General features: G+C 42.1%; 2 protein-coding genes across 8 annotated transcripts in view; both read right to left on the reverse strand.

Annotated features, from left to right (window-relative positions):
* Positions 1–15,224, reverse strand: part of LOC309535520 (arf-GAP with SH3 domain, ANK repeat and PH domain-containing protein 1-like) — a 35,141-nt gene extending 19,917 nt beyond the window's left edge. The window contains exons 1-14 of one of the 6 annotated variants that reach the window (XM_082228649.1): positions 14,986–15,224; positions 14,053–14,233; positions 12,227–12,299; positions 9,455–9,600; positions 8,506–8,571; positions 8,095–8,144; positions 7,852–7,981; positions 5,934–6,019; positions 4,689–4,764; positions 3,665–3,751; positions 2,953–3,053; positions 1,664–1,733; positions 1,194–1,281; positions 642–690 (exon numbers count right to left, since the gene is read on the reverse strand). In XM_082228649.1, coding sequence (XP_082084775.1) covers positions 642–690; positions 1,194–1,281; positions 1,664–1,733; positions 2,953–3,053; positions 3,665–3,751; positions 4,689–4,764; positions 5,934–6,019; positions 7,852–7,981; positions 8,095–8,144; positions 8,506–8,571; positions 9,455–9,600; positions 12,227–12,299; positions 14,053–14,178 — 1,148 coding nt within the window. In that variant the 5' untranslated portion in view covers positions 14,179–14,233; positions 14,986–15,224. Of the gene's footprint in view, positions 1–641; positions 691–1,193; positions 1,282–1,663; positions 1,734–2,952; positions 3,054–3,655; positions 3,752–4,688; positions 4,765–5,933; positions 6,020–7,851; positions 7,982–8,094; positions 8,145–8,505; positions 8,572–9,454; positions 9,601–12,226; positions 12,300–14,052; positions 14,384–14,869; positions 14,966–14,985 lie in introns of those variants that run through there. The other 5 variants (XM_082228644.1, XM_082228645.1, XM_082228646.1 and 2 more) reach the window with 5 other exon arrangements.
* A 141-nt stretch (positions 15,225–15,365) lies between these two features.
* Positions 15,366–27,171, reverse strand: part of LOC309535513 (fer-1-like protein 4) — a 53,947-nt gene continuing 42,141 nt past the window's right edge. For both annotated transcript variants that reach the window (XM_082228621.1, XM_082228622.1), the window contains 11 exons: positions 26,744–26,854; positions 25,294–25,421; positions 24,548–24,718; positions 23,729–23,883; positions 22,931–23,109; positions 22,194–22,279; positions 20,847–20,945; positions 20,267–20,508; positions 17,892–18,181; positions 17,189–17,289; positions 15,366–16,669 (listed from right to left, as the gene is read on the reverse strand). In XM_082228621.1, the coding sequence (XP_082084747.1) occupies positions 16,489–16,669; positions 17,189–17,289; positions 17,892–18,181; positions 20,267–20,508; positions 20,847–20,945; positions 22,194–22,279; positions 22,931–23,109; positions 23,729–23,883; positions 24,548–24,718; positions 25,294–25,421; positions 26,744–26,854 (1,743 nt within the window). In that variant the 3' untranslated portion in view covers positions 15,366–16,488. The remainder of the gene's footprint in view (positions 16,670–17,188; positions 17,290–17,891; positions 18,182–20,266; positions 20,509–20,846; positions 20,946–22,193; positions 22,280–22,930; positions 23,110–23,728; positions 23,884–24,547; positions 24,719–25,293; positions 25,422–26,743; positions 26,855–27,171) is intronic.

A 27,171-nucleotide genomic window follows, 5' to 3' on the forward strand; every position in this document is an offset into this window, starting at 1 on the left:
GGCGGGGTATAAATAATGAATTATTATTATTATTATTATTATTATTATTATTATTATTATTATGGCTACAAGTGGAAGTAAATTGAGGCCACAATCTGTAAGGAATCCAAAGTAAATACCTTCCCCATGCATGCCATTTCCTTAAGCAAAGGGATGCAAGGCAACAGATGAGCTTGAAGATGGAACTTCAAACCACACTATGATGTTGTTAGGACACTTTGCTAAGATGGAAGATGCTGGACCCATAAGCAGAGGTCCCACCTGGGCCACTATAGCAGGAGACTGCAGTTCCCATCATTCCTGACCACTGACTGTGCTGGATGGGGCTAATGGAAGTTGGTGTCCAACAACATCTGGAGGGCCACAGGTGTCCCATTCCTGCAGCAGGGGGATGCAGGCACACATATATCCCTGTGAGTTCTGTTGGTTTAATGTAGCGGAGGTCAGCCTCCCCCCTACAGGAAGAATAACAGAACCATGCATAATGTGTAGTTCTGCTCAAAGCCCTGTTAATAGATCAAAAATAAATGGTTGGGGCTTTTCCCTAACATGAGAAAACAATAAACATAGAAGTGTCACCTGTTGCACTTTTTCAATCCACACAGGTCTTAAGGGCTCCATCCCTCCTCCCCAATACTTACATGGTACATTCCTGTTCGTCCTCTGCTAGAAAGTGGTATGTTCGGTTATCTGAAATAAACACACACACACACACACACACAAACAAACACACACACACACACACACACACACAGAGTAAATTTGTTTTAGAAAAATTATCAGAACACAAAATAATCCCCCAGAATCTCCCAACAAACCATGAGCTGTTAAGTAAACCAAGGTTTGTTTTTGATTTACCACTCATGGTTTATTAGGAGGTGATGAAACATGAGCCATGGCTTAGCCCTAGGTTGCACAACTGCAGCACAGCTGGGGGAGGAGCAAAATGTTCTGGGGACCTGCAGGCTTGCTTATTCTCACTAAACCATGATTAGATTTACTGGTACATTATGTGTAAATGGGCCAAGGTCACCCAGTGAGAAAGGAATGAAATTCAAAGATAAGGTAAGGTTTAAGATGCATTCCCTCCCCGGACTCCTACAAAAAAAACCCTCTTCACCTGTACCTTTCCTATGAAGCACTATAGAAAAAGGGTGCTCTTTGAAATGCTTCCTCAGAAAATGAGGACTTACGTGAAATAAGATCAAAGCACTTCCTGTCATCCACGTTTGGCTTCACTTGGCAAGTGAGCAAATTCAGCTTGACTGGAGTGCGATTTAGCTAGATGATGAAAAAGAAAAGAATATTGTAAGTCAATTTCAACAGTGTCCAGCTGCACAACATACATACAATATGGATTATGCACATACGAAACAGAAATAAGGTGGGTCTTCACTACACACTCATCATTCTAATCACCACTAGACCAAATACTGGTGTATGAAGAGCAACAGCAAACATTGTTCAGAACCAGGAAAAACTCACTCCTGACCCCTGGGATAACAAGTGCTTCTTTTAAGGGATACTTCCTGTTTCACTTTTGTAGGGAAGGTGAACTTTGGAAGTACCTTAATAAAGTTATTGTATGTAACTGGTTTCTGAAGAAGCTTATTCTCTAATCCATCTACACTGAACAGGTTCTAAGACGAAGCATAATGCCTACCGTGCTGTGTGAGATGGTCAGGTAGCCATACCTGACTGTGCACTTTCTCTTCTGCCAGACCTTTCTTAAGCTGAAATTTAAAAGTAACATTACATTAAACAGAAAACAGAAAGTCTCAGGTGGGAGACCCAGCCTGTCAAATACTAATTCCAACCACTTCACTAGGGTAAGTGCATCAAAGGGCATGATGGAAATAAACATGATGGCTGTCATCCTAAATTAATTTACAGAAGTTCATGGGAGGAGTGTCTACTGTTGTTTTCCCCTCCTACACTCACAGAAGTCTCTCCGGAGGACTCACTTGAACAAGCATCTTAGTGACAATATCACATCTCTTATTTAGCCCTTGTTACAACCACATATTAAACTACATAGGATATTTCTAAAATAACATTGGGTTACATACAAACATGACACAACTCAGTCTGCCAATTTTTGTGAGGGTAAGGCATGGACCTTTAACCAGCAGCATAACAAGCAGGAATTCAGCAACACATGTCCCTCTTCTCAACATGGAAATGCATGATGAGAAATTTCATCCACTGAAGTTTTGCCTGTTCAGTAGTTGCTTGTTTCTTTGTTTTGTTTATTTATAGTCTGCCGTGCCATATAAAATCTTTCCAAGGCAAGCTTGCAGAATGATTTGGTTCACATGTCACATTAAATCATAGTTAAAACAAACAAACAATGGTTTAATGTGAGCACATGGTGTGCTGGTGCATGCTGCTGAAAGGGTAGACATTTCTCTACTCCTTCACTACCACTGCTGGGAAGCAAGCCAGAGTCTGTTTTGTCATGTTGCCCAAATCCAGGTTTGTGGTTTGCTTCTCTCCAAACAAACCATGAGCAGTGAAACTAAGGCTTGCTTTTGGCTTGATACTCATGGTTTGTTTAGAGGAGAAAAATCATGAGCCCAGGTTTAAATATCACAACAAGCCAAACTGTGGTTTCTTTCCTGGCAGAGTGGTAACAGCACGGGTGCAAGAGGAGTAGACAAAACTTTTCAGCAGCATGTGCCAACACACTGTGCATCCACATTAACCCATTGGTTGTTTTAAACTATGGTTTAATGCAATGTGTGAACCAGACCCATGAGTGGTTGTTGTTGAATGCTGTTGAGTTCAGGTTCTGCTTGCAGGCTTCCCATAAGCATCTGGTTGGCCACTGTGAGAACTGGACTTACATGAACCATTAGCCTGATTCAGCAGGCTCTTCTTATGATTTTGTTGTTGTAAACTGAGCTCACAAAATATATTTGCAGTTGCCAGATCTGAAGTGGTTTCACTTACCCATCACTTTTCTTAAAGAGATTCCCAGATCTCTCTGTGCCATACTGCTTATTTCCCTGTAACTGGTGCATGCTGTATCTCAGTGGCTTGCTAACAGAATTCTGTTGGGAAACAGAACAGTTTTGCAGCACTTTTTAGTTTTTCTGAAGTACAAATCTAATATTGGCCCAGGGTTCAAAAATCCAAGCTTCATGCTCTTACAATTATTCCAAACCTCTGTTCACATTCACCAAAAACATTTGTGAAATAGAGTTCCTTATTTTCTGACTCCAGCACACTAGAATTTTAATGTAAACCCACCCAATTTGCACATTCTGAACCAAGATGGAAACTGAAACATAGCTATCTCTCAAAATCTGTCCGAATTTTGCAATACAGGTCTCAAACCAAACAAGATACAGAAAACTGCACATATTAAGGGAAAGCGTGCACACAAAATGAGCTTATTAGTCAAAGTAACATGGAAAAATACATATTGTGGGAAATGACTTGCCCAAATCCATACCAATGGCCACGATGCATACAAAATATGTATATTACGAGAAATGTGCACAAAATTGCATGAAGATTTTTGAGTACTTTTTTTTTGAAAGCACACTGATGAGGAAACTGAACTTAAGATTGAAACAATGTTGAACTAAGGGAAACCAAATTAGCTAATTCATCCATCCCTATTCCTAGGCAAAAGGAGGTGCTCCCTCACCAGTTTTACCTCCTTGGGCTCCAGCTGCAGCGCTGCTTTCAGCTGATCGCGAAGAGAGCACAACTGCTTCTTCTCCTCGTCCTGCTTGGCCTTCATCTGAAAGGGCAGCGCAACAAACATTCCATCAAGCAAGGGAGTTCTTCCATCTGCTGCTGCTAAATCCCTTCAGTAGGCATTTCCTTCCTGTTTTTAGATTCTACACTGAGTAACTCCGCTATGTATACTGCAGAGATGGGGAGGCCGTGGCCCTCCAGTTCCCAAAACAGTTCCCAGCCAGCTTGGTCAATGGTCACTCCCAATAGGAGCTACTGTCTAACAACAATATCACTCGGAGGGCCATAGGCTTCCCACACTTACAAAGACTAAAAGTAACTAAGGCTGATCACCACTTGCAAAAGTCCCCACTTAGATTTTCATGTGCCTGCACTTTTAGGCCACATCCAGTTCTGTCACACTATTATAGTGCTCTTCTACGGATCCACATGGCTGACAGGAACCAGTGCAGGTGAAAAAACAGGATATGCATTTTGTATTAATAATAGTTGTGTCCTCTGCACCCGAACAGAATATCACAGGGCAGTGACTTAACAATGGGTATTTTCTGCTCCTCCTCCTGCACTGTATAATGCCTCTTCTTCTGTCATACATGGAGCAGCAACCATCAATTGTTTCAGAAGTCTTGTCAAGACTTACCTTTTTGCCTTTTCCCGGCTCATAACATTGGAACCTGTTTTACATGTTTATGTGTTTATAATATTGCTGTTTTATTGGTTTTAGTTCAATGATATTATACTATGCCTTAAAAGCAGTAGACATGGTGACAATATTATTGTGAAGGGGGAAATACCGTACATACAATTTGCCTATTCTCCTGCTGTAGCTTTTATGATTTGATTATGTTCTGATTTTTAGATAGCTTTTGAGTTTTTGGTTGCTTTCATTTGAGTTAGTCACGACCATTAATTTCAGCAAAGTCTGCTCTCAGCAAATGTTAGTCGAACACAACCCTCTGAAACTGATGAAGCATACTCACACTCTGAAGCTCAGGAGTAAGATTCTCTATAAACTGTTTGTGCTTCTCTGTTGCCTTTAAACATGCCTGGAAAAAACTGTCAGAAAAACATTGTGGAACAAAAGTAGAAAAAGGATATTCCCAGTTCCCACCCCAGAGGCAAAGCACAGCCATCATAGCTAGTAGCCACTGATACCCTTTATCCTCCATGAATTTGTCTAATCCTCTTTTAACACCCTGTGGAATGCCCTCCCACCAGATGTCAAAGAGAAGAACAACTACCAGACTTTTAGAAGACATCTGAAGGCAGCCCTGTTTAGGGAAGCTTTTAATGTTTAATAGACTATTGTATTTTAATATCCTGTTGGAAGCCACCCAGAGTGGCTGGGGAAACTCAGCCAGATGGGTGGGGTATAAATAATAAATTAAATTAAATTAAACACATTCTGAGTTGGTAGCCATCACTGCCTCCTGTGCGAGTGAGTTCTATAGTTTAACTATGCACTGCGCGAAAAAGGGCATTATTTAACCAGTCCTGAATCTTCCAACATTCAACTTGGTTGGACAACCACAAGTTTTAGTGGTATGAGAGAGAAAAACTTTATCTACTTTATCCATTCCGTGCACAATTATATAAACTTCCATCACGTCACTTCATACTCACTTTTTATCAGAAATATAAAATCCTAAATGCAACTTTTCCCCATGGGGAGCCACTCCACCCCCTTGATTACTTTGCTTGCCCTTTTCTGAGCCTTTACCAGCTCCACAATGTCCCTTGGGGGTATTCCAAACACGGCTGCATAATCCAGGGCTTAATCCAGATTGGAATGTTCTGGAACTCCCTTAAGGCTGGAATGGGACCTTTTTGAGTCTGGGGGCTGCAGTGGAAAACTGTAAGGGGCCACATTTCATAAGCAAGCAGGGCCAGAATCAAAAGTGGGTGAAGTTGGGCAGCGCAGTATCGCACATCTTGAACACACAGGCACAATCACACAAGTTACTTAACGCAGACGTATACTTAAGGGCAAGGCTTAAGGGTTGTAAAGATGTAATGTGGGGAAGCTCTGCTATGGGGAAAGAAGACTGTTCAGAATAACAATTAAAAAAGGTGTGGCGAGAGAGATCTCACACACACTATAAATGAAAAATACATGAATATCATAAGGCTCTCCTACAGAAGCTCATGATGTAATACTGTTGGGATGCTCAATAATTTATTGCAACTTTGTGAGGAATGAGAATATAGGAACTGAATGCACTTACTTGAACTGGGAGTTGCAGTGATTGATGTTGTTCTGCAGCAAGTCAACTCCTTTCTTGGTGTTAATCTCATTCACTTTAATTAGGTACTGGAGGGAAAGTGAACATGGACCTGCTGAGTTTACTTATTTTGTTTTGTTTACTTATGCCTCCTCTGCTCAAATAGAAAACAATGTTCTGCAGTGATTTGTTTTGTTTAAAAACGCTTCCCCCAAATTACATGACTTTTTTTGTAAATTGTACCTTGCATCATTAGCATAATTAATTTGCTACATGAACTATATAATACACTAATTGTTCTTCAAAGACAGCACAATAAACTGGCTAAGATCTAGATTTCTTGTAAGCAGAACTCAAAGGAAGTTCCTGCTGCTGGAAAGTGGGCACATAAGGAATTTCCCACTTATTCCCTCTTCCCTCTGCAGCACCTGTGCTATCCAAAAAGCAGCTCTTAAGGCCAGGAGACTCTCAGAACAAAATGGAAGGTGGTACAAAGTAAGAGGGCAACAATCAGGAAAAATTGCCTCCCCCTGTCCTTTCCCCAGTGGGATCTTCCACTGGATCTCAGTCCCTTCCATGAATGAAAGGAGCCCTTCCGTTTATGGAAAGACAAATCTGGATCAAACTCTTTGTATTTAGATAACTTAAATCAGTTCCGTTTCCCCTCCTTCAAATTCTAAAAAAGGCAGATATTATACAGTGTTTACACTGTCTTTTAATTTACCCTTGATAACTCATTCTTACTTCCACAGCTACTAGTGTAGAAGGAGTATTTTCCCCCTAACAGTGAATAGCAAACACATTCAGTTGATGCTGGTGGATATGTTGTTAAGATATCCCTTTAAAAGTAAAGGACTCCTGGACAGTTAAGTCCAGTCAAATGTGACCATGGGGTGTGGCGCTCATCTCGCTTTTCATGCTGAGGGAGCCAGCATTTGTCCACAGACAGCTTTCCAGGTTGTGTGGCCATCATGACTAAACCACTACTGGTGCATGGAGGACTGTGACGAGTGCCAGAGCAGCACCTATATAACCACATTGCATTGTACCAAAGAGAATACACTCTCAGGAGGAAGCATTGCATTTCCCCAGGTACAAAACACAAAGCATTAAGACTTCAAGTGCTGGAGAAATCTAATATCCTGGCAACTGAGCCACAATCCTGAAAACTGCACAGAAACAAAATAGAGGTCCAGCGCCGAAGGCCTTGTGGTGGTCCCCTCACTGCGAGAAGCCAAGTTACAGGGAACCAGGCAGAGGGCTTTCTTGGTAGTGGCACCTGCCCTGTGGAACGCCCTCCCCCCAGATGTCAAAGAGAACAACAACTACCAGACTTTTAGAGGACATCTGAAGGCAGCTCTATTTAGGGAAGCTTTTAATGTTTGATGCATTACTGTATTTTCATATTTTGTTGGAAGCCGCCCAGAGTCACTGGGGAAGCCCAGCCTGATGGGCGGGGGTATAAATAATACATTATTATTATTATTTTATTATTATTATTATTATTATTATTATTATTGAAGCAAGCACACATTTATTGTAGAGAAATGTCTTACATCTGGACTCAACTTCTGTTTGTACTGTAATATTTTTTTTTCTAGGTTGTGCACAGTATCATGTAGGAACCATTGTTTCATTCCATCAACAATGAATGTAAAATCTTTAGCAGAGGAGAATGCCTTCTTAAAAAAAATCTTGCATCTACTTGGCCTGCAAGTGCCCTGCTTATGGAGTTCAGAGATGCTTCCTTTCTCCTAAATGAAGTAATAGTTTGCAACTATTATTATTATTTACATAACAATTTAAATAATCTGATATCTGTCCCATAAAGGGAAATAGACAGACTATATCAGTGTTGTCAAGCAGACTGATCCACACAGGAAACGAAAGGAAGAAGCACTTTTTCATCTGCCCCACTCACCTCACACATGTGTAACTGGAACATCCTTCGTTCCTTTTCCATCTCCTCAGCAATCTCCCCTCCTGCAACCTCTGTCCGTACCATCCCATACTGTTTTGCCAGCTCTCGTTTTTCCTTCTCTATCTTTGCACTGAAATTTAGAAAGAGACAGTATTTATTAATGGCTGTGTGCAGGTGTATTTTGCTAGAAACAATTCCAGGTACAGAAGCAATCACTGGCTTAAGGGGGAAAGGCCAACTTACAGTTTGCTCTCATAGTCTTTATAGGCTTTCTCAAAAGGCTTTTTAAAGTCCTATCAAGAGACAAAGAAACTAAGACTTAATAAATCTAGTTGTTGTTTTATTTCTTCTTCCCTATTTCAGTACTTTCAATGCACCTCATATTTCATACAGATTGCTAAACTGTTATGTTGCCCTATATGGGGTGAAGAGAATCAAACCTTTATTTTCCCTGCCTGCTATTTTCATGCTTTTTATAGTGCATCTCAATACTTGATCCCACAGGATTAAAAAAATGGAAAGAGAGCCATTTGTGCCTCCTTGAAGTTCTTGGAGGAAAGACAGAATGCAAATGTAAAAATGAATGAACAAAAATCTAAGCATCTCACAGTAATAACAGGACAGAAACACATTTTTCAGCATCTATTTACTCACCCCTTTAAAGTCTCCCTTGATCAGTGAGTCCAGGGAAAAGTGAATGTTGTGATACAGGCTCAGCAACTACAGAAAGAGAGAGTTCAACATGTAGCTAGCACTAACAGCTTCTTCGTATTATTGGGTGCTCTCCAACAATAGATGATAATCTCAGGCATCATTTTCATTTAGAGAATACAATACTGCAGATTTAGGGCTTTTTTTGCTTGTAACAACCTAAATAAAAACATATAGATCCAACTGGCACTATGGGAATGCAAAAACAAGTGCAACAAGCAGGCAATCTCAATCTTTTGAGTATTACCCCAAACTCTTAAAGCATCTCTGTAGTCCAGTCCAAAACTTTACAGATCTCTTCAGAGGCAATGTCTTTTCTCAGAGATGCCAAACCAATTTCAGTAAAGGAAAACCAGAAGGCCTATTGTATGAGAGGCATTAACACCAAATAGTCTTGTCTATTTGATATAGCAAAACGCCAGTAATATGTGGCTTATAATGCCACCTAGTCCAGGTACATGCTGGAATCTGCTGGATCAACCCAGTGGACCATTTCTCACAGTGGACGTCCTGGAGGTCCTGGAGCATTTTGTGCTTTAGAAATGTGCGTTGTATTTATTATTTTTATTGTAAGCCCCCTTTGGAGATCCAAGTTTTAATTGAAAGGTGGGGATCGAAACGTTTAAAATAAAGTAGAACAAATAAAGCAAAAATAATTGCATTATTGTTTTAGTTTGTCAAAAAGGAATGGGAAAGGAGGGAATCAAACTGTAGACTTATTTGCATGCCCTAATTTCAGTAAGTAAAGGCAAGGTAGCCTTTTGAGATTCTCCCATGGCCTTTGCTCTTCTCCTTAGGGCCCGGAAGGGAAGACTGACACCATTGACCATGCCCCTGTCATCATGCTTCTGTTTTTCAGACAAATCTGTGGGTGCGGAGAACAGTTTCATACCAGGCTCTTAACAGCATCAAGCAGCTCCCGTGAGAATGAAGCAAAGGTGATGAAGGCTTCAGCTAGCTTCTCATCACTGTTGTTGTGATAGTTCCCTGAAAACCTCTCCTGGGTAATAATGTGAGCTTCTAAGTGGTTAATGAGATCTGCAGAAGCAAAATTTGTTTGAACATTCATATACGCCTTTCTGAAACAAACAAAAATATTCCCTAAAATGATAAAACAGTGAGCTACCTGTTTGACTGAATTAGCAATGAAAGCCCTGACACATATTGATTCAGGAGTAAGTCAAGTGGTTATGCTTTGTTAAGTTGCTTTCTTGCTAACAATCAATAAATTATGGAGAGATATTTTCTTAACGGCAGCCATTAACTACAATTTGTTTGTACATGGCAAAAGAAAGGTACAATTTGGGCAGAGTCAAATGGAGGAGAGGGGCAGATGGAGAGAGCTGCCAGTACGATGAAGGATTTTGACATTGTGCAGCTGCTGCCTTTGGGAACCTGACCCAACTGCAGGACTAGCAATTCTGCAATCTGTTTTTAGGAATCCATTTGTTTCCAAGAAACTCTACTTGTATTATTTTAAACTGCTGTTGTAAAGATGACACCCCTGGATTTCACATTGCTCAGGGAAATGAGGAACATGGGGAACTACTGATACAGTGGTACCTCGGTTTAAGAACAGTCCGGTTTAAGAACGATTCAGTTTACAAACTCCGCAAAACTGAAAATAGTGTTCCGGTTTGCAAACTTTACCTCAGTCTAAGAATGGAACCCGAACGGTGGAAGGGCACTGGCGACGGGAGGCCTCATCAGGGAAAGCGCACCTCAGTTTAAGAACGGTTTCAGTTTAAGAATGGACTTCCGGAACGGATTAAGTTCGTAAACCGAGGTACCACTGTACAGAGTTCTGATCATTGGTCTGTCTTGCCTATGCTGCCTGACAGTGACTTTCCAGACAAGAGTCTTTTCTAGTTCCATCTGGAAAAACCAGGAGCTCTGCCTGGGACCTTCCACATGCAAGGAATGTGCTGTACTACTGTTGCCAAATTATAAAGATTTCATTATCATTTTAATGTGGTTATCACACATTTTAAAATATAGGGTAATGGTTCCCTGCATGGAGTATCCTAAGCACAATATGACTTGTTGTGAGTAAAGTTTTTGAGTGTGCACACATCAATAAATAATGATGATGATGATGATGATGATGATGATGATGCGCTCCACCCCAACCTCCAAGTGGTGCTTACTCAGAGTTCTGTTTCCTTGGAATGAGGGACAGCAGCGTCTGTAGTGTCTTTAGGATATATGGTTTAGTAACACATATGGACAACCTGAGCCTAAAATGAGGGGGTTCACAGCATTAAAACCTCAAAAGATCTTGCTTCTGCCATAGCCACAGCCGTGGTTTCTAGCAGAAATCAAGCATGGCTCTCCCTCTCCAGCTTCTGCCTGCAGCCTGTTTCCCTCTCTCACACACAAGTGCCCTGGCACTTCCAACTACCAATTAAGTGAGGGAGGGGGCCCACCCTTATGTTCTCTGGCACAGAGTAACTTGATCCTTATGGCCATTAACTCACACAAAAAAAACCCCTTGCCTGACTAGTTCAACAATGAGATCCTCCAAGATATTTTAACCCTTGCTGGTTCCATGATCCCAGGAATTAGAAGGGAGTCAGGCATCATGCAGATTAACCCCCCACAACTCACAACAATATTTTGAATGCAGTATGCCATTTAATTGCCCAAGCGGCTTGCAAGTTGTTTACAAAATCGACTGCAAAAATATTAGCACACTAATCTAAAATATTGTTATAAGTTTGAGGTGTTAAGGTATGTGCCAGACTCCTCTAATCTCTGGATCCAGCAAGTGTTAGAATTTAATCAAGGATTTTAATTCTTGGAATAATCAGGCTAGTGATAACCTGGATGACAGGCCATGAAGAGGGAATAAGGGGCTAGGCACAAGATGGCAAATGGGTGGAGCCCCCTCCCTCAACAAATGAAGTCAGAGTTTAGAGTGGAGAGTTGGAGCAGTAATGTGACACAGAATCAAAGCAGTGCACAGAGAGAGAGAGAGAGAGAGAGAGAGAGAGAGAGAGTTATCTGCTTGAATCCAAGATTGCAGCTATGGGAGAAGCAAGACCCTTTTGGGGTGTTGATGCTATGAAATGCGCCCCCCCCCCATCATAGGCTTAGGTATATATGGGTAAATAAACCATATACTGTATCATAAAAGCACAACCCCACAGTCTCCACTGTGACTCATTCCAAAAGGAAACACGAACCCTGAGTAAGCGCCTGGAATCTCACAACACTAGGAGATTGGGATGGCATGCAATAAAAGAAATCCATTAAAACGACACAACAATTAAAAGAACAAATTAGAACTATTAAAACAGGAGGCTCCGGTCAGGAGATTAGGGAGTGCTTGTTTAAACAGGTGTGTGTATGCATAAAAGCAAGATGTGTCTTTCAAGATCTCATCCTATCAACTACATCTATGGTTGCCAAATTCTGTCTGCAACCCTATACAAACTTGCCAAAGAGCAATTATTACCATTCAATTAATTTAATAGGATTTAATGGGACTAGTAGACATGTATAATATTGCATTGTAAGACTCTGAGAGGGATCGTCTTCCTATAATAATTGATAAGTGGACACTGGTAAAATTAGCCCTTTTAAGCAATCCTTAAAGGTACAGGAAAATTCTCAGGGCCTCTGGGCTGGGCAGCCCATAGCACATCCCCAATGACAGTCTGACCTTGTCCAGTTGTGTGCTCTGCTTTCACTGCTTTCCTCATTTTTTGCAGAACGATTCGATCAGAATCTAAAGCCTAAAGGCATTAAAGAAAAAAAGAAAAAGACATCATAAGCACAAGCTGCTCTCCCAAAGCAAAACAAAGTTTATAAATATACAAAAATTATTATACATGATAAGGTTATATTTTTCTAGGTGCAAAACAGAATTCAAGTTGTCCCAAGGGCTACTGGGATAAACAAACCAGTAAATGACCACTCTCCTCTATTTGGAAAATCAAATCATGTTGGTCTTCTATATCACGTCCAGCTGTATACCCACGCCATTGTTTTGAGGAGGAACTCTGGATAACTCAAAAGCTTTGCGCCCCTCACCCTCATTACTTTAACATTCTAAAGCTGCTCTCTTGAAATTATGGATGCTGCTTTCGATATTCCTGCCTCTCGTGCACACTGAGTTCATGCAACATTTCCGTTTCCTGATGTGCAAGCTTTTCTTTTCAGCTCTCAAACTATTCATATTTCCAAATGGTTTCCTGTTTCCAGCTTTTCATTTTATCTTAGCATACTGCCCTAAGGCTCTTTTACTGTTTTGTGGGTTCTGCTAAACTGCATTATGCAAAGCTTGATCAGGTATCCTGGCCTTTGGATTTCACTTCACAAATGAGCCCAACATTTGGAAACTGAAGGGCAGATATGCAACGGATTTCATAAGAGGAAATGAGAAGGTGAGAAGGGCAGAAGTGGTTTCAAGTTAGTCAGAGGACAGTTTGGTGGTGGCTCCCACACTCCTACACAGATAGCTGTGAGATATAATTGCATTTTGAAAGGGTGCCCTATAAGAACACAGGAAACGAGGTCAATGTTGTATACTTTGTCTGGCAGGCAGCTCTCCAGGTTTTCAGACATGGGACTGCTTGGAGAGGCTGAGATCTGAAACTTGGACATTTTGCATGCTCTACCGCGGAGCCACAGCCCTTCCCTTATAGATGGTAAGAACAATGTGGTTTAGTTAGTATCAGAGCAAAGCAAACAGATATACCGGTATCACATGGACAACAGTGCAATTTATTTATTTCTTTTAACACCAACAGTGCAATCCTATACATGCTTTCTTGCCCCATTTTAGCCCTAGGTATACAATTGCCTTGCTTGCCAGTCTTCTAATAAATGCAAAGTTGCTGAGGACAAGGACTTAAGCCACCAAGCCACTGAATAGGGATGAGAATAATTCCGAAGGCAAATTTATGTCCTAGGTCACTGTGACAAAGGGGCAAGTCAGCATGTCTTAGGTTTCTCCTAGGTGACTTTGGTACCCATGGAATGGGCCTTCCTTTGGGTTCCTTCTGTCAGTGAGGAGAAATCTGACAAGATATCAAGTAGGGGCTCTTGCCTGCAACATAGCTATGGAATCTGTTCCCCCAGATCTGGTCCTTCGGTCATTTAGGAGGCAAGTGAATACTGCCTGTTTAGAAGAAGTGGTTTCTGTTAATTTCATTGGCTGGATGGGCAGTTTTGTATGGAATAAAAGTTCCTCTGAAGCTTGTGCTATTTGGTTTTTCGAGCTCATTTATGGGAATTGGTTGTTCTCTGTTAATCTCTCTGGACATTGTGCAAGCTGTTTTTAGCTTCCTCTTTTGAAGGAAATGTGGGGTACAAATCCTTAAATAAATAAAAATAACTGCACCCATCTTCGCTCCTCAGTTTGTCTATTTCCTTGCACAGAGTGAGGAGCACCCAGCAGCAAATTCTCCTCATGGGATCCCAAGATCTCCCCCTCCGCTTTGGCTTCGGCCCAGCCGCCACCTCCTTCCTTGAACCCTCTCTTACCTCCTCAAGGCTGCAAACGGTGTTCCTGCATTTGCCCATGTGGCTGGAAAAGGAGGAGGTGGTGGGAGAGCTGAGATCCTCTTGGGTCTGGGAGATAAAGTCCTGGACAGAGATAAGCTCAGGCATCCTGCTTCCTTAACGCCTGGTTGCAGATCAGATCCAGAGAAGCAGCAGCGTCAGACTGCCAGGCCACAGAAAAAGGGGAACTCAGGATTGAGAGGAAGCAGCTAAGGGTAGCTGAGAAGGCCACAAACACCAGAAAGGCAGAGCGACGGCCGCTGGCCCTCCATGTCCACAAGTTGCAAGGAGCTGGCCTCTTGCCACTGCTTCCCCTCCCCAAAACACACACACACACACACACACACACACACACACACACACAGAGTGTACTACTACTCAGAGTTTGTTAAATACTGTTTAACATGGGAGCCAACTGCTAGGGGCTGGGGTCCCTTCAGCCTCCCCAATAAAATATTTGAGGGGACTCCCACCCAAAAAAGTTGATTCAAATGGTGTGTGTGTGCCGTGTCTAGTGATCGATTATGTGAGGTGGGGCTTACCTCCCCCCCCCCAATATTTTATTCAAGTTGGCACCCCTGTTTCTGAATCCTCACTGAAACCTAGTAATTCTCTCTCTCTCTCTCTCTCTCTCTCTCTCTCTCTCTCTCTTGATAAGGGAGTAGGGTTATTCATTATGTTTACTACTTGAAAAGCTACATTCTGTTTAAATCGTCCAGTCCAAGTCTAGCTCAAATATAAAGAATCAAAAGATGGGGGAGCAGGAGAGGCCTTGAAGTCACCCATCAACACTTAGTACCTGAATAGTACAGACCAGGTTACCTGGTCACAATTTTCTCCACTATAGTGAGATGTATTGCATTTCTAGTTGGCTGCTTAACCCTCAAGTTGCTTTTTAAGCTTAAAACTGCTTACCCTCAGTTGCTTCTTCACCTGCAGGGGAGAGAAACACACACACACACACACAGAGAGAGAGAGAGAGAGAGAGAGAGAGAGAGAGAGGGAGGGAGGGAGAGAGAGAGAGAGATACAGGAACCCCAGAGCTTCATCAGAGTTTTAATCCAAAATTGCTAGAGGGCGCAAGGTCACAGAAGGCTAATCTACTTTTTCAAGAGCACAAGTAGGTTGTTGGACTGACACAGTGTGTCCCCTCCCCCCGCACAATTGCCCCAGCAGAGCAGATCTGCATTTGGAAATTTGCCTCTATGTGTGAATCACTCTGGTTGTATCCAAAAACACATCTCTAGAAATATGCATTTCTGGGGGGGGGGGGGGAAACCACCCTGTAATTTGCAAAAGTGGCAGTGTTATTTATTTTTAAAGTGCATGTAATCTTTAAAGAACAGCAAAAATCATGTTATATCAATGTCATTATTTCACAGGGTAAAAAGACACAAGCAGCATTTCAGCTAATACAGGCAATATGGCGGTGGGGCGGGGGGGGGCATTACCTTTGTCCAAGACAGTTTTCTGTTGCCAAGACAACACATTTTCTTTGCTCCAAAAGTGCAGTATCTTGCTGGGAAAATCGAATCGTTTTGCTAGATAATGCTGAATAGTTCTTCACACAATGAGGTTGCACAAATGTCAGAGGCACCTTTTAGGCAGCGCTTGCAATGCTTAGGAGTAACATAACCCTACTCCTTATCCCTCCAATCTGTGATTTATATATTTACAAATATCATTTGATGGATGAACTTGTGATCTAGCTGCCCTGCTCTACAAACAAAAATGGAAAACAGCACAGCTGTCTCCCACTTCCAAACATGATGGCATGTATACTGCTTATTGCGCTAGAGTGTAGGGATGGATGAGAAATGTGATCCGCATTTTAATGCAAATTTAGCAAATCCGCATTTCTCAAACTAATACATTAAGGAATGAGGAACTGCCAACCCACAGACCAACTGTGAACCACTAGGGGTATCAATTGGACCTGCCAGGCGATTCCTAGCAAACCACACCCACATACCAGACTCATGATTTGGAGGCACAGACAGCAGTGGCATAAAACTATAAATCCCTTTCCATTTTGCTAGATTCCCATGATTCTATGTCTATTGCTATAGGTGGCCTCTTCTTATTTTCTTCTTAAGTGACAGTTGATTGCTTTAGCTATAAAGAGTTGCAGGGTCATAGAACAAGCATACCATCTTAAGAGCTAATGAAAGGCAAGGCGTTTAATGAATAATTCCAAAGGCTCTTCAGAGATAATTGTCATCACATCACAGATGTGAGCAGGATGCCTGACTGCCTAAATATGGGCAGTCTCTTCCCTTACTCTGACAGTTGCATTTTCAAAGTGCTCCAGGCACAATCAGCCAGCTGCACATGTTCCTTAAAGTCTTTGGCACAGAAGTCACTGTTATCTTCCTTTGTCAAGTCCCAACTTGGGGAAGAGGACAGAAAGCACTGTCTTTAACCGTTTATTATCTTCTCGCTGATGTATCCTGGCATTGTGTAGAGTATGAGAACCAAGAATATGGTCAAAATTGCAATAATAAGTAGTGCAATTATGTACTTCTTGTACCGCTTCCAGATGAAGAAGACAAACGTCTTCATGGGATTCACAAACCAGTTGAAGGATGTTTTCGGGCGGCTGGGGAGAAAAGAAAGGGCAAGATTCGGTGCAGGTTTGGACAAGGGTGTAGCAACAAAGTTAATGTTGGTAGCACATAGCTATCCCCACCCCCCAGCTGATAATAGGTCAATGTTCACAGTGAAGACAAGTCAACCTATACTTGAATGCCTGGAAATCCAAAGGTCATTTTGTATTTAATCAGCTTTCCCGTTAAATAGTGTGTTCCAACAATATTAATGTATTCCCTTTAATTCACAACAGTACAAAGCAGGAGTGGGGATCCTGTGGCCCTCCAGATGCTGCTGGACTACAACTCCCATCATCCCTGGCTGATGGCCATGACAGCTGGACTGATGGGGGTTGGAGTCCACAGATTCCCCCATCCCTAGTATAGAGCAGGGGCTTCCCATAGGCTTGTATGCTTCCCATAGGCACCTGACCACCATATAACAGGATGCTGCATTAGACGGACCACGGCCTGATCCGGCCTGGTCTTCTCATTTACAGAGTCATTTATATAAATCTTTAGATACTTACTTGGGTTTCTCTAAGGGCTCAGGCTCTTTCCGTGCCCGACCAACTGGGGCATTCTCAGCCTCCTCTACAGTCAGTAGCTGGAATTCAGCTTCCACTTTTCCCTAGAGAGAAGCACACTGTGAGCAAAATGTCTGACATACTGCAAGAGTCTGCTGTGCTTCAGAGACTCCCATCCGCTTGCTGCCAATGGTGGAGATCCTGCCAGCGGCAGTTCTGCCTTACACAGAGTGGAGTGTGGGTTCTGGGCCAGCAGAGTGACGTTGGCATCGCTCTGCAGGTGGAGGCCGGTGGAGCTCAACAGGACTTGACGGAAGGGGAGTCCCACTCAGCTCAGGCCACACCCAGTGGGTGTGGATTGCACCCTCAGTGTACTACAGTGGTACCTCTGGTTACGTACTTAATTTGTTCCAGAGATCTGTTCTTAACCTGAAACTGTTCTTAACCTGAAGCACCACTTTAGCTAATGGAGCCTCCCTCTGCTGCTGCGCCACTGCCATGTGATTTCTGTTCTCATCCTGAAGCAAAGTTCTTAACCCGAGGTACTATTTCTGGGTTAGTGGAGTCTGTAACCTGAAGCGCATGTAACCTGAGGTACCACTATATTTGATATGTGTTGTATGCTGCCTAGAGAAACGGCTTAACAGATAGCTAATAAATGTAAATAATAATAAAAATAGGTGCATCTTCAGTGCAGTTCTCTTACTGTAAGGATGAAGATATTTCCACTAGGATCTGAAAACTCAACGTCTTCTGGTTTTACAGAGCTCCTCCACTTCTTCTTCTTCTTCTTTTTCTTCTTCTGCTTAGCCTCCCTCTCTTCCCTTTCAATGTCTTCCTGGCCCTTGAGTTTGATGAATGGCCACCAGCCTCTCATTCGTTTGTTTCGGAAGATGGAGAAGCGGGGCATGGCCTTCTCCTTGGCCATCTTGATGGTGCACTGCTCTGAACTCTTGGCGGCTCTCACCATATCGTTCAGCTTCAACTCAATGGCTCCTTGAAACACAACAAAGTTGGGATAACATCATGTACTGACCACTTATAATGGGAGATTTGACAATTTCCCCCCAGATGGCTAGGAAACACAGTGTTTCCATCCATAGGGAATTGCAGGAATTTTGCTTGTAGCTATTGGGCTATGATATGATTTACAGAATGCAGCCACTACATTTTTGTAGAGATCACAACAATAGACTGGCGCAAACAGACCCCGGGTTCAAAACAGGAACTTCCATCATAAAAGAAGTAGTTAGAAAATGCACTGCAAATAGGTGCTTACAGTAGGGTTACCAGGACACCCCAAAAGTTGTTGAGCTTTTGATTTTTTGATTGACTTGCGTGACATCCAGGACAAGCCACCACCTTTCAGAAACTCCCACTGGACGTCAGTTCCGCCTTTAAAATCCCAGTAATGTATGGCAGCCCTAGCTTACAGGGTAGGGAAGCCTGAGATCATTGTCAGCCTGACTGGGTGGAAAAAGTATTTGCAAACCGAAATACAGCAGTTTGTCTCAGTAGACAAACTGAGACACAGTCAGCATAGCTGGATCAGGGGGAAATTAAGGACCATCTGGCAAGGAATGAGCAAACAAAACTGAGCAGTATTCAGGGAACAGCAAGGCAAAGGAAACAAAGAGTCAGAAAACAGTTTCAAGGCATAGCCCAGGAACTACTGACCAACTAATCAGCAGCCTCTTCCACTTCCTTTTAAAATACAGTAGCTGCTAGGAGGCTGGAAGGCACAAAAGTAGGGAAGCTCAAGTAAGCCTGCATTCCAAGGCAGGGTGGGGCAGAGGAACTCTTCCTCAGCAACCAAGACATTTTACTTCTGGTGACAGAGAGCATGATGGCGCTGCCCCACAACTCCACATAAGAAAGCCAGCCAGACTAGCAAGAATGGCTGGTGGTTCATGGGGCACCACAGAAATTTGAGAGCCCCAAGTCCACCACTGCAAAATGCATCCAGTAAATCACCCCCTGGTGTATTTGTACACCACACAACATTACATTAAAAGGGGAGGGGTGAAGGAACACAATCGCCTAAGCAGAAAGATACCTGGGAAAATGTTAAATGATCCTAACAGGTCACAACAGAGGCATCAAGAAAAAACTACATGATATCCTTCTTTCCTTCCATCTCAAGATTTGTGATGTTCTTTGCCATCACAGCTATTCCAGAACGTTACATCTTCATTGGTTAAAAACATTCTTCTTCAACCTAAATTAGTCGTTAGCGTGCAATTTCTTACCACTAGGATGTTGTAAATCCCCATATTACATGAGGAAACAGTGAGATGTACAGAAAGAGGAAATATGTAAAAAGATGGCATAGTATGAAATACAGCTGAGATCTCTTTGTTGCTGTCCAATTTCATGAATTCAATTGATATCTGGGCAGCAAACCATGTTCAGAATTTGCAACTTCACCCCAACAAAATCAGAATGTTCAATGATCTGCAGTACCTTGGTTAACCACTAGATGGTGCTGCCTATTAATTTTCCCTTTTTAGAGCTTGTTGTTGCCCCAGTGTTTTTACAAAATTTCATCCATTATCCCATATTGTTTTGATTCAATTCCATGCAATTTAATCAACAGGAACTGAAACCAAATCAAAACAATATGGAGTCATGAATGAAAGGCTTTGAGTGGTGTTTTACCATTTGTTTGCTTGCAGCAGACAAGCTTTTAATAGCCATACTGAGAATTTAGACACAAATGGGCTAGATTACATTTACTGAATATAAATTATTTGTATATGAAGGTGAAAAACAGATGGACTATAGACAGATGTGCTTGCTGAACACATGCACTCTCCTTTTCCTATCCCTAGAAGCCTCCTCAGTTCAGACTAGTCGTTTTAGGAAATTGCACTGCTAAAAAAGCCTCTTAATGGATGAGTTTTATGCAGGCAGGGAAGGAGGAGTAGAAAGAAAAGGAGAGTTTCAGAAGCTTTGTAGGGACAGTTTTTACCTTCCTTGCAATATATTTGTTGCACACCCTTCTGGAAACAACTAAGAAGAAGAAAAAAAACATTTATATATGCCCCAAACCTTTACAAGGCACAGTGAGCATTAAAATACCTAGAAAGTCATTTGCTGCAATCCTATCATAGTCCCAGACCTGAAGGACCAGGACAGCTGGCTCTCGGAATTCCGATTCCTCCAGAGAGAAGATGGAATCCTTCTTCTTGTAAGTTATCTCTTTTTCTGTTGGGAGGTAGTCAAAGCGAAACACAAATCTCCAGTTGAAGTTGCCTTCCCCAGTCAAAGAGTTAAAGTGAACATCTGTCTCTTGCTTGTCCTTCTCCAGTCCTTTGATCCAACTGCAGAAGAACCTTTATTAGAATCTAGCAATAATTTAGCATCAGTTCCTGGTCCCACCTCACAAGGCACAAAACCCATAATTTAGGGAGTACGTGTGGGAGAAGGGGGAGGGGGGTCCCATTGTACAGGTGAAAATGGGACAGTTACTTAGCACTACATTGGATACAACCCAATATTACTTATTAATCAAAAGCTTTAATTCCTGCTAAACTAGCAACCCACTGTATTGAAACCACAACAGCTGGCTGCCTATTCCATCAGGGAAATCCTCATGTTTCTAAAGAAATGATAAGCTACTTAATCATTTCGGACTATCTGAATCTATTGGTGAAGGCACCTTTTTACATAGATGTCACTGGAGATTTCTCCTGTTATTGGATTGACGTCGTCAAGGACCACATCGTCCGTGTTCCAGATAATGACACGCAGCTCATAGCTAGAAAGAATGAGAAAATGCAAAGTTCTGTTCAAAATTTATTTTCTGCAACTGTAAATTCTGGACAAAATTTTCCACAAAGAACGAAGAGTACCCTTTACCAATATAAGGGGCCAGACTACCCAGTATGTGAACCACAACAGAAACGTGCCAAATGATCATAGGGCAACTGAGTAATTGTAGACCTTAAACCAGGGGTAGTGGACTGCATCAGGAAGGCGGGCCAAATCCTTCTCTCTTCCACCCCTTGTGCGCCAACTTGTAATGACATCAGGTGGGTGACACCTATCAAACCTCAAATGAGGTTGCTGTAACCATCAGTCAGTTGACGGTTACAATAACCTTTTTTTGAAGAAGCAGGTTTAGTGCCAATGAGCTGGGTTTGTGCCTTCAGAGAGGCTCCCTGTAACTTCCAATCAGCTGATCGCTGGATATAAGTGTGAGGTTTCTGCAGCAGGGGAAATGCTTTCAAAGCTAGGTAATTTCCCCTTCTGCAGAGAAAGGGTGCATGCAGAAATACTCCATTTTGAGTCCAAGCTGTTCCTCCCTTTTTGCTGCACTAGCTGTAACAGCCACTGCCATCCAAGGGCATCAGGTCACCTGCTCAAACAAAGGCCTTGTCAGCTGACTTTGAGTTGGTGGTGGTGCAGCTCCTTGGTGGAAATGCATTCAAGTGCCACGAATCCCAGCTGACAGTGTGTTTGTAGGAGGGAAGGTTATTGTGTTGTTTTGGCTTTCTTCTATTTCTTTGTGCTTTTATTCTATATTTTTTATCTCGTGAACGGCCCTGAGATTTTCGGATGAAGGGTGGTATATAAATTTAATTAATTAATTAATAATAATAATAATAGTCATTGGAGCTTCAACTGACTCTTTAATCAATACTTGGTGCTTGTTGAGAACCTTACACTGGGCTTTGAAGCCCCAACAATCAGTTGATTGCTGAAGCTTCGAAACATCTTCCAAAGGACTCTGCATTTAAACTTGCTTCATTTGCATTTCACCAGCATGTTAAAACAGAAGAGACTCCTCCTCTTTAAGGGGATACCATCTCCATAGTGGTAGCCATTCACATAGCAATTCCTATACATTATTAGCACAGGCACCAGCAGGTCAGGTGCCTGTTGCAGATGTTTTTCTGCAATAGTTCCTACCAGGGGGCACACAATGTAAGAAAACGTTCTATAAAAGGCAAAGCAACAAATAGTTTAGGTATTGGCTCTCTTCCAGTTCACAGAGGGCCTTTACCTGATTGGGAGTCGTGGTTTGATGTTGACAGGAGGTGGTGCAGGGACATCGTTTGGAAACATATCAATCCACATGTGGAGAGCACCCTGGGAGAAAACAAGGTGTTTGTTTCTGAGATTCAAGAGCAGTTGAATCTATCTAATGAAGGGAGAGTGAAACGTCCAGAATGGTGCTAACAAGTATTTATGAAATATTGCAGACATATTTTGAAACTCAGGGAAATGATTTTTACTCAACTTCAGTGTTCAGGAGCTAATTTTCTTTTTGTTTCAAAGTGGCCTGGGATTAGCGCAACAACTCTCACTCATACATTCCAAAATCTCTGCATAAAGTTTTACAAACCACGTCTACATTGACACAGGTATGATTTCCCAAGGCTCCAATGTAAAGGGAAGAAGCTAAGCCAGTCTTTGCCAAACTAGTGTCCTCTGGTGGCTGGGGCTGATGGGACTTATAGTTCAAAGCACCTAGTGGGCCCTACATTAGTAATGGCTGGCCTAAAGACCTTTATGATTGTGGAAGACGGTATGCATTTTTGGTCTCAAGTGCTGCCTCTTGCCATACCACCCTTTCTGTCTATATCTGCTACGTATAACAGCCTTGCCCTCCCTACAATGGATATAACAGGTGTGTGTTTTCCCCGCTGCAGTTGTGCTAATGCAACATTCCTTGCACGTGATCCTATAGTACCAATGTGCAGAAGTTGTATTATGAGTAAACCAACAGTCTTGTCTCACCTGTAGGAGACCCGGGCTGTCTGGATTGTAAAGGGACCGAACTTCTACATGTTCTGGTACTAATTTATATCCATATTCCGGCATTTCATCCCAGTGTTGAAGAACATACAAAGCCTTGTGCTCATCATAAGCAGACCAGGTTTCATCTTCGTTTTCTTTCTTGTCTTTTACAAAGGCTTCTATAATAATAAATGGTAATAAATAAATATAATAATAATAATAATAAAAACCAGAAGCCCCTAAGAAAGGGGACCAGACAGAATCAGTACTGTTTATCAGTATCAACCAATGAAGAACGCCATGGCAAAGCCTAGAAATTATATAACCTTTAGGAGGCATCTGAAGGCCATCTTGTACTGTATAGGGAAGCTTTTTAAGGTTCAATGTTTTACTGCTGGAAACCAGCCAGAGTGGCTGAGGCAGCCCATTCAGATGGGTGGGGTACAAATAATCAATTATTATCATTATTATAAATAAATTATATAGGAATCTCAAAGAGATCTCACCACTGCTCACTTTAGCAGCTTTGGCTTTATGTTCTCCTTTGAAACACTGAACAAGTGTGCTGTAGTGGTTAGAGTGTTGGACTAGAATTGGGTAGACCCATATTCAAATCTCCACTGAGCTGGGATGTTCATTGGATGACCTTGGGCTAGTTACTACCTCTCAGCTTAACCTGCCTCATAGTGTTGTTGTGAAAATGAAATAGGGAGCATGAGAACAATGTATATCACCCTGAGCAAGTTGTCAGAAAAGTTGGATAAAAAACGTTTTTGTTTTTTTAGCATAAACCAGTACCTTCAGGAAAAGCTTCAGGAGGGATCTTAAAAATCTTGTTGTTTACTTTGACTTCCTCCCGCCTGTACTCAGCTGAGGGGAGTGAATTCTTCTTACACAAACTGTCCAAGATATGTGTGGGTTTGAAAGCATCACGCCACATATTGTAGCCCTCTCTGTAAGGAAGGAACAGGATCAAACTTATTGACCTGGTCTGCACATAATACTACACCATGATTTGTTAAGTCAAAGTATGGTTTGTTTGAACATCTGAACCTAGCAGACTAACCATGGTTTGTTTTCTGAAAACAAAGCAGTGTGAAACCATGGTTTGTTATTGGCTTAACTCATCATGGCTTGTTTTAACTTTAGCATGGCATTATGTCTGAACACAACTACCTTAATTAACCTTGTTTCATTTGGTGCTCATCTAAGCTACAAGGCAAGATCAGATGGAGAACAAACTAAGCTTTGGAGAAATAAGCTGTGGCTTGTCAGCTCATCTGTAAGATGACCTGTGGTTTGCTGAACAGTTACATCAAATGATGGCTTAGTGTCATGTGAGGCCATAGCTATTACCTCCTAATGGGTATAGAACTGAATGTGAAGCTGGTTTATTTCATCTTAGTGCTAGCATTCCAGGAAACATTTCTATAGAGCAGGGAGCAGAGTCCAACCCCTACCCACCACTATAGAAACAGGCTTCCTGGGGAAGGCTACAGAGTTGCTACCAGCCACTTGAAGGAGCAATACTTTCTGCAAAATAATAATTTAAAAAATACTAACAAAATGACAAGAAGGGTTTGTGGTTGCCTTGCTAACTCCTCCTACATTACATACGTGTCATATTGCGAGGCCACCCCACAATTGGCTCTGTGATTGCTGTAGAATCGGTTCTCCAAGTCGATCTTTGTTTCCCCAATTAAGTCATCTGATCCGACCAAATCATGGTCAAATATCGATATGGTGAGTTCTGATTCTATGGGAAAGGATATGCTCAGCTCCAGCACTCTGAAGAAGAGAGAGGCAGACAGGATGAGAATATATATGGGCAAGTAGAGGATGGGAAGCAACCTACGGAAGTAAGCTCTGTACAACCACCACTACTTTAATTCTTGTTGTAATAGAGCCTGCACGATTTTAAACCTATGTATTGTATCTGGGTAAAGTCACATACATCCACCCATGACATCCAACTGGCACAAGCCCCCTTTAACAGACCCTTCACCTTGAACTTGCCAATTTCCCTCCCCCATCTCATGTGGCCAAGTCATTGGCAGAACCCAACAATGCTCTCGTTTGTTCACCCCTCATTTCCACTATCCTTTGATAACTGCTATACCCTTCCTAATCTTCCTATAGATCCAGCCCTCTTTCCTTCTTTGCTGCACCACCATCTTGTTAGAGCTGTATGCACACCTAGGTGGTGCTGAGAATACAAATTCCTCCCTTTTGGATCTCCAACAATGGGACCAACACAAGCTACCCTTTGCAGTTGCTTAGGTTCACCTAGTGCTAAGGCAAAGTCTGCTATAAGCAATGTGGAGAGGATACAACTCAGATGCAAAGTAAAGTTGTGTTCTTACTCTCCAAAGACTGGATGCAGCTGCTTTGGGATGTACCGCTCCTTGGTGTCTTTCTGTTGCTGCCCGATTTTAACCACAAGGTAGGGATCTGCCTTGCCATTGGGGTCTGCTGGACTCAGATTAGTTGCCTAAAAAACATAACACGTGGCACTATAACGTTGGCGGAACAAAACCATATAGCATTACATGTATTTGTCTGGAAACACTTTCATGAAGCTTCAGGTTGAATCGGTAACAAAAAACTACTATTGCAAAAAATCACTGACCTGTGTTACATGGTCAAAACATCAAGAGTTATAAAGTCATAGAGTTACAAGGAACTCGAAGATCACCATTTCCAGCCTCAGGAGGAAGAGACCTAGAAGTTAGCCGCTTTTCTCCTTCCCCAAAAAATTATTTCCTGCCAGCCAGACCAATATGTCCCAAGCAGGAGCAGAACCATGACTGAAGTGCTTGTCACTTCAGAAGGCTTGCTTGCTGAAGCTAGGACACATGTTACAGACAAAACTATGGTCACTAGCCAATCAAACCTAAATGGAGTGGGGAGGAAACCTAGGGTTGCCATACTTCAAAAAGTAAAAACCAGGATGTCCTAAAAGAGTGAGACAACCCCTGAGAGTGAGATGACTCTACTTTCCCTCAAAAGGGAACTTCAATGAAGCAGTACTGTTCTAAAGTGGAAAAGAACTGCTATGTTTTTATGGTGTGATGAGATATATTGCAGGCTCTTGTTTATTTAGCATTCATCCTGATTATTTTGCACAAAGGTTATGCAGCATTTGTTCTGATTTCTATATAGGACAGTTATATGACAATGAGCAGTCAGCCTGAGTTCATTCTGATTTGCTTGTGGGGTATTTACATGTCTTCCCATTAATTAACTATTCATCCATCCCTCACTTCATCCATCCCTCATCCATTTCCCTGTCACTTTCCAAACTGCAAAAAGGCTGCTTAAAATGGAGAGGGAGATTTGATGCATTGGGATGATAGAACACTTTAATCTACTTTAACTGTGCAAACCTAACATTTTCATGTGCACTTGAATGCCTCCTGCAAAACACTGACAGTCTGGAGGTTCCCTGCAAAATACAGAATATTTTAGAATGCTGTTTGCATCTCGGAATGGAATCGATGGCACTAGCAGTCCCAAGTCTCCCCAATCTAAAGGCAGAGTCTGGAAATTCCAGGGGCTCCTTCTGTGACATCTCATCTTCAAATTCATGAAAGCACAATTATCTGGAGCAGCTTGAATTGAATGAAGGGTTTAAATCACAGAGCTACTATCCATCTTGGGAGATCATCCTTGCCATAGCTCAAAGGAGATACAAACAGTGACAACAGAATCCCAGGGGACTTTGCAGGTTGTGGGATGGTTATGAATTCATTATCTGGTAATTGTAGCACAGGTTTCAAAACTCATGCCATTCAGTACAAATACCGTACTTACTTTTACAATGTAAATTCGGACAAGGACCTTAATGGGTCTGTTTCTGGGGATGCCTTGGGAGATCTTATGCTCTGCACCTGCCTCTTCAGCCCGATAGACATAGAATGAGCCCTGCAAAAGAGGGATTAAACAAAAGGAAATCTATGTCACTCTTTCTAGTAGAATGATATTTTGAATAGCCCTACTACACCTGTCAGAAGATTTTTCTTCTTGTTTCCTAAGAGACTGCAGCATGTTGAGTACTGCAGTATCACAGCTCTACCACACCTCTGGTGACACATATATTGGAAGTACAATAAATCACAGGAGAGACAGGAGAAGGAACAGCCCAGTAAAAGTAAAGCTATAATTCCATAAGGAATAGACACAAGGAGGTTTATTACTGCATTCTGAGCAAAGTATTAGCCTTCATCCTACAGAGCAGGCTA

The sequence above is a fragment of the Podarcis vaucheri genome (assembly GCF_965113315.1).
Source record: "Podarcis vaucheri genome assembly, chromosome: 6".
Lineage (NCBI taxonomy): Eukaryota > Metazoa > Chordata > Lepidosauria > Squamata > Lacertidae > Podarcis > Podarcis vaucheri.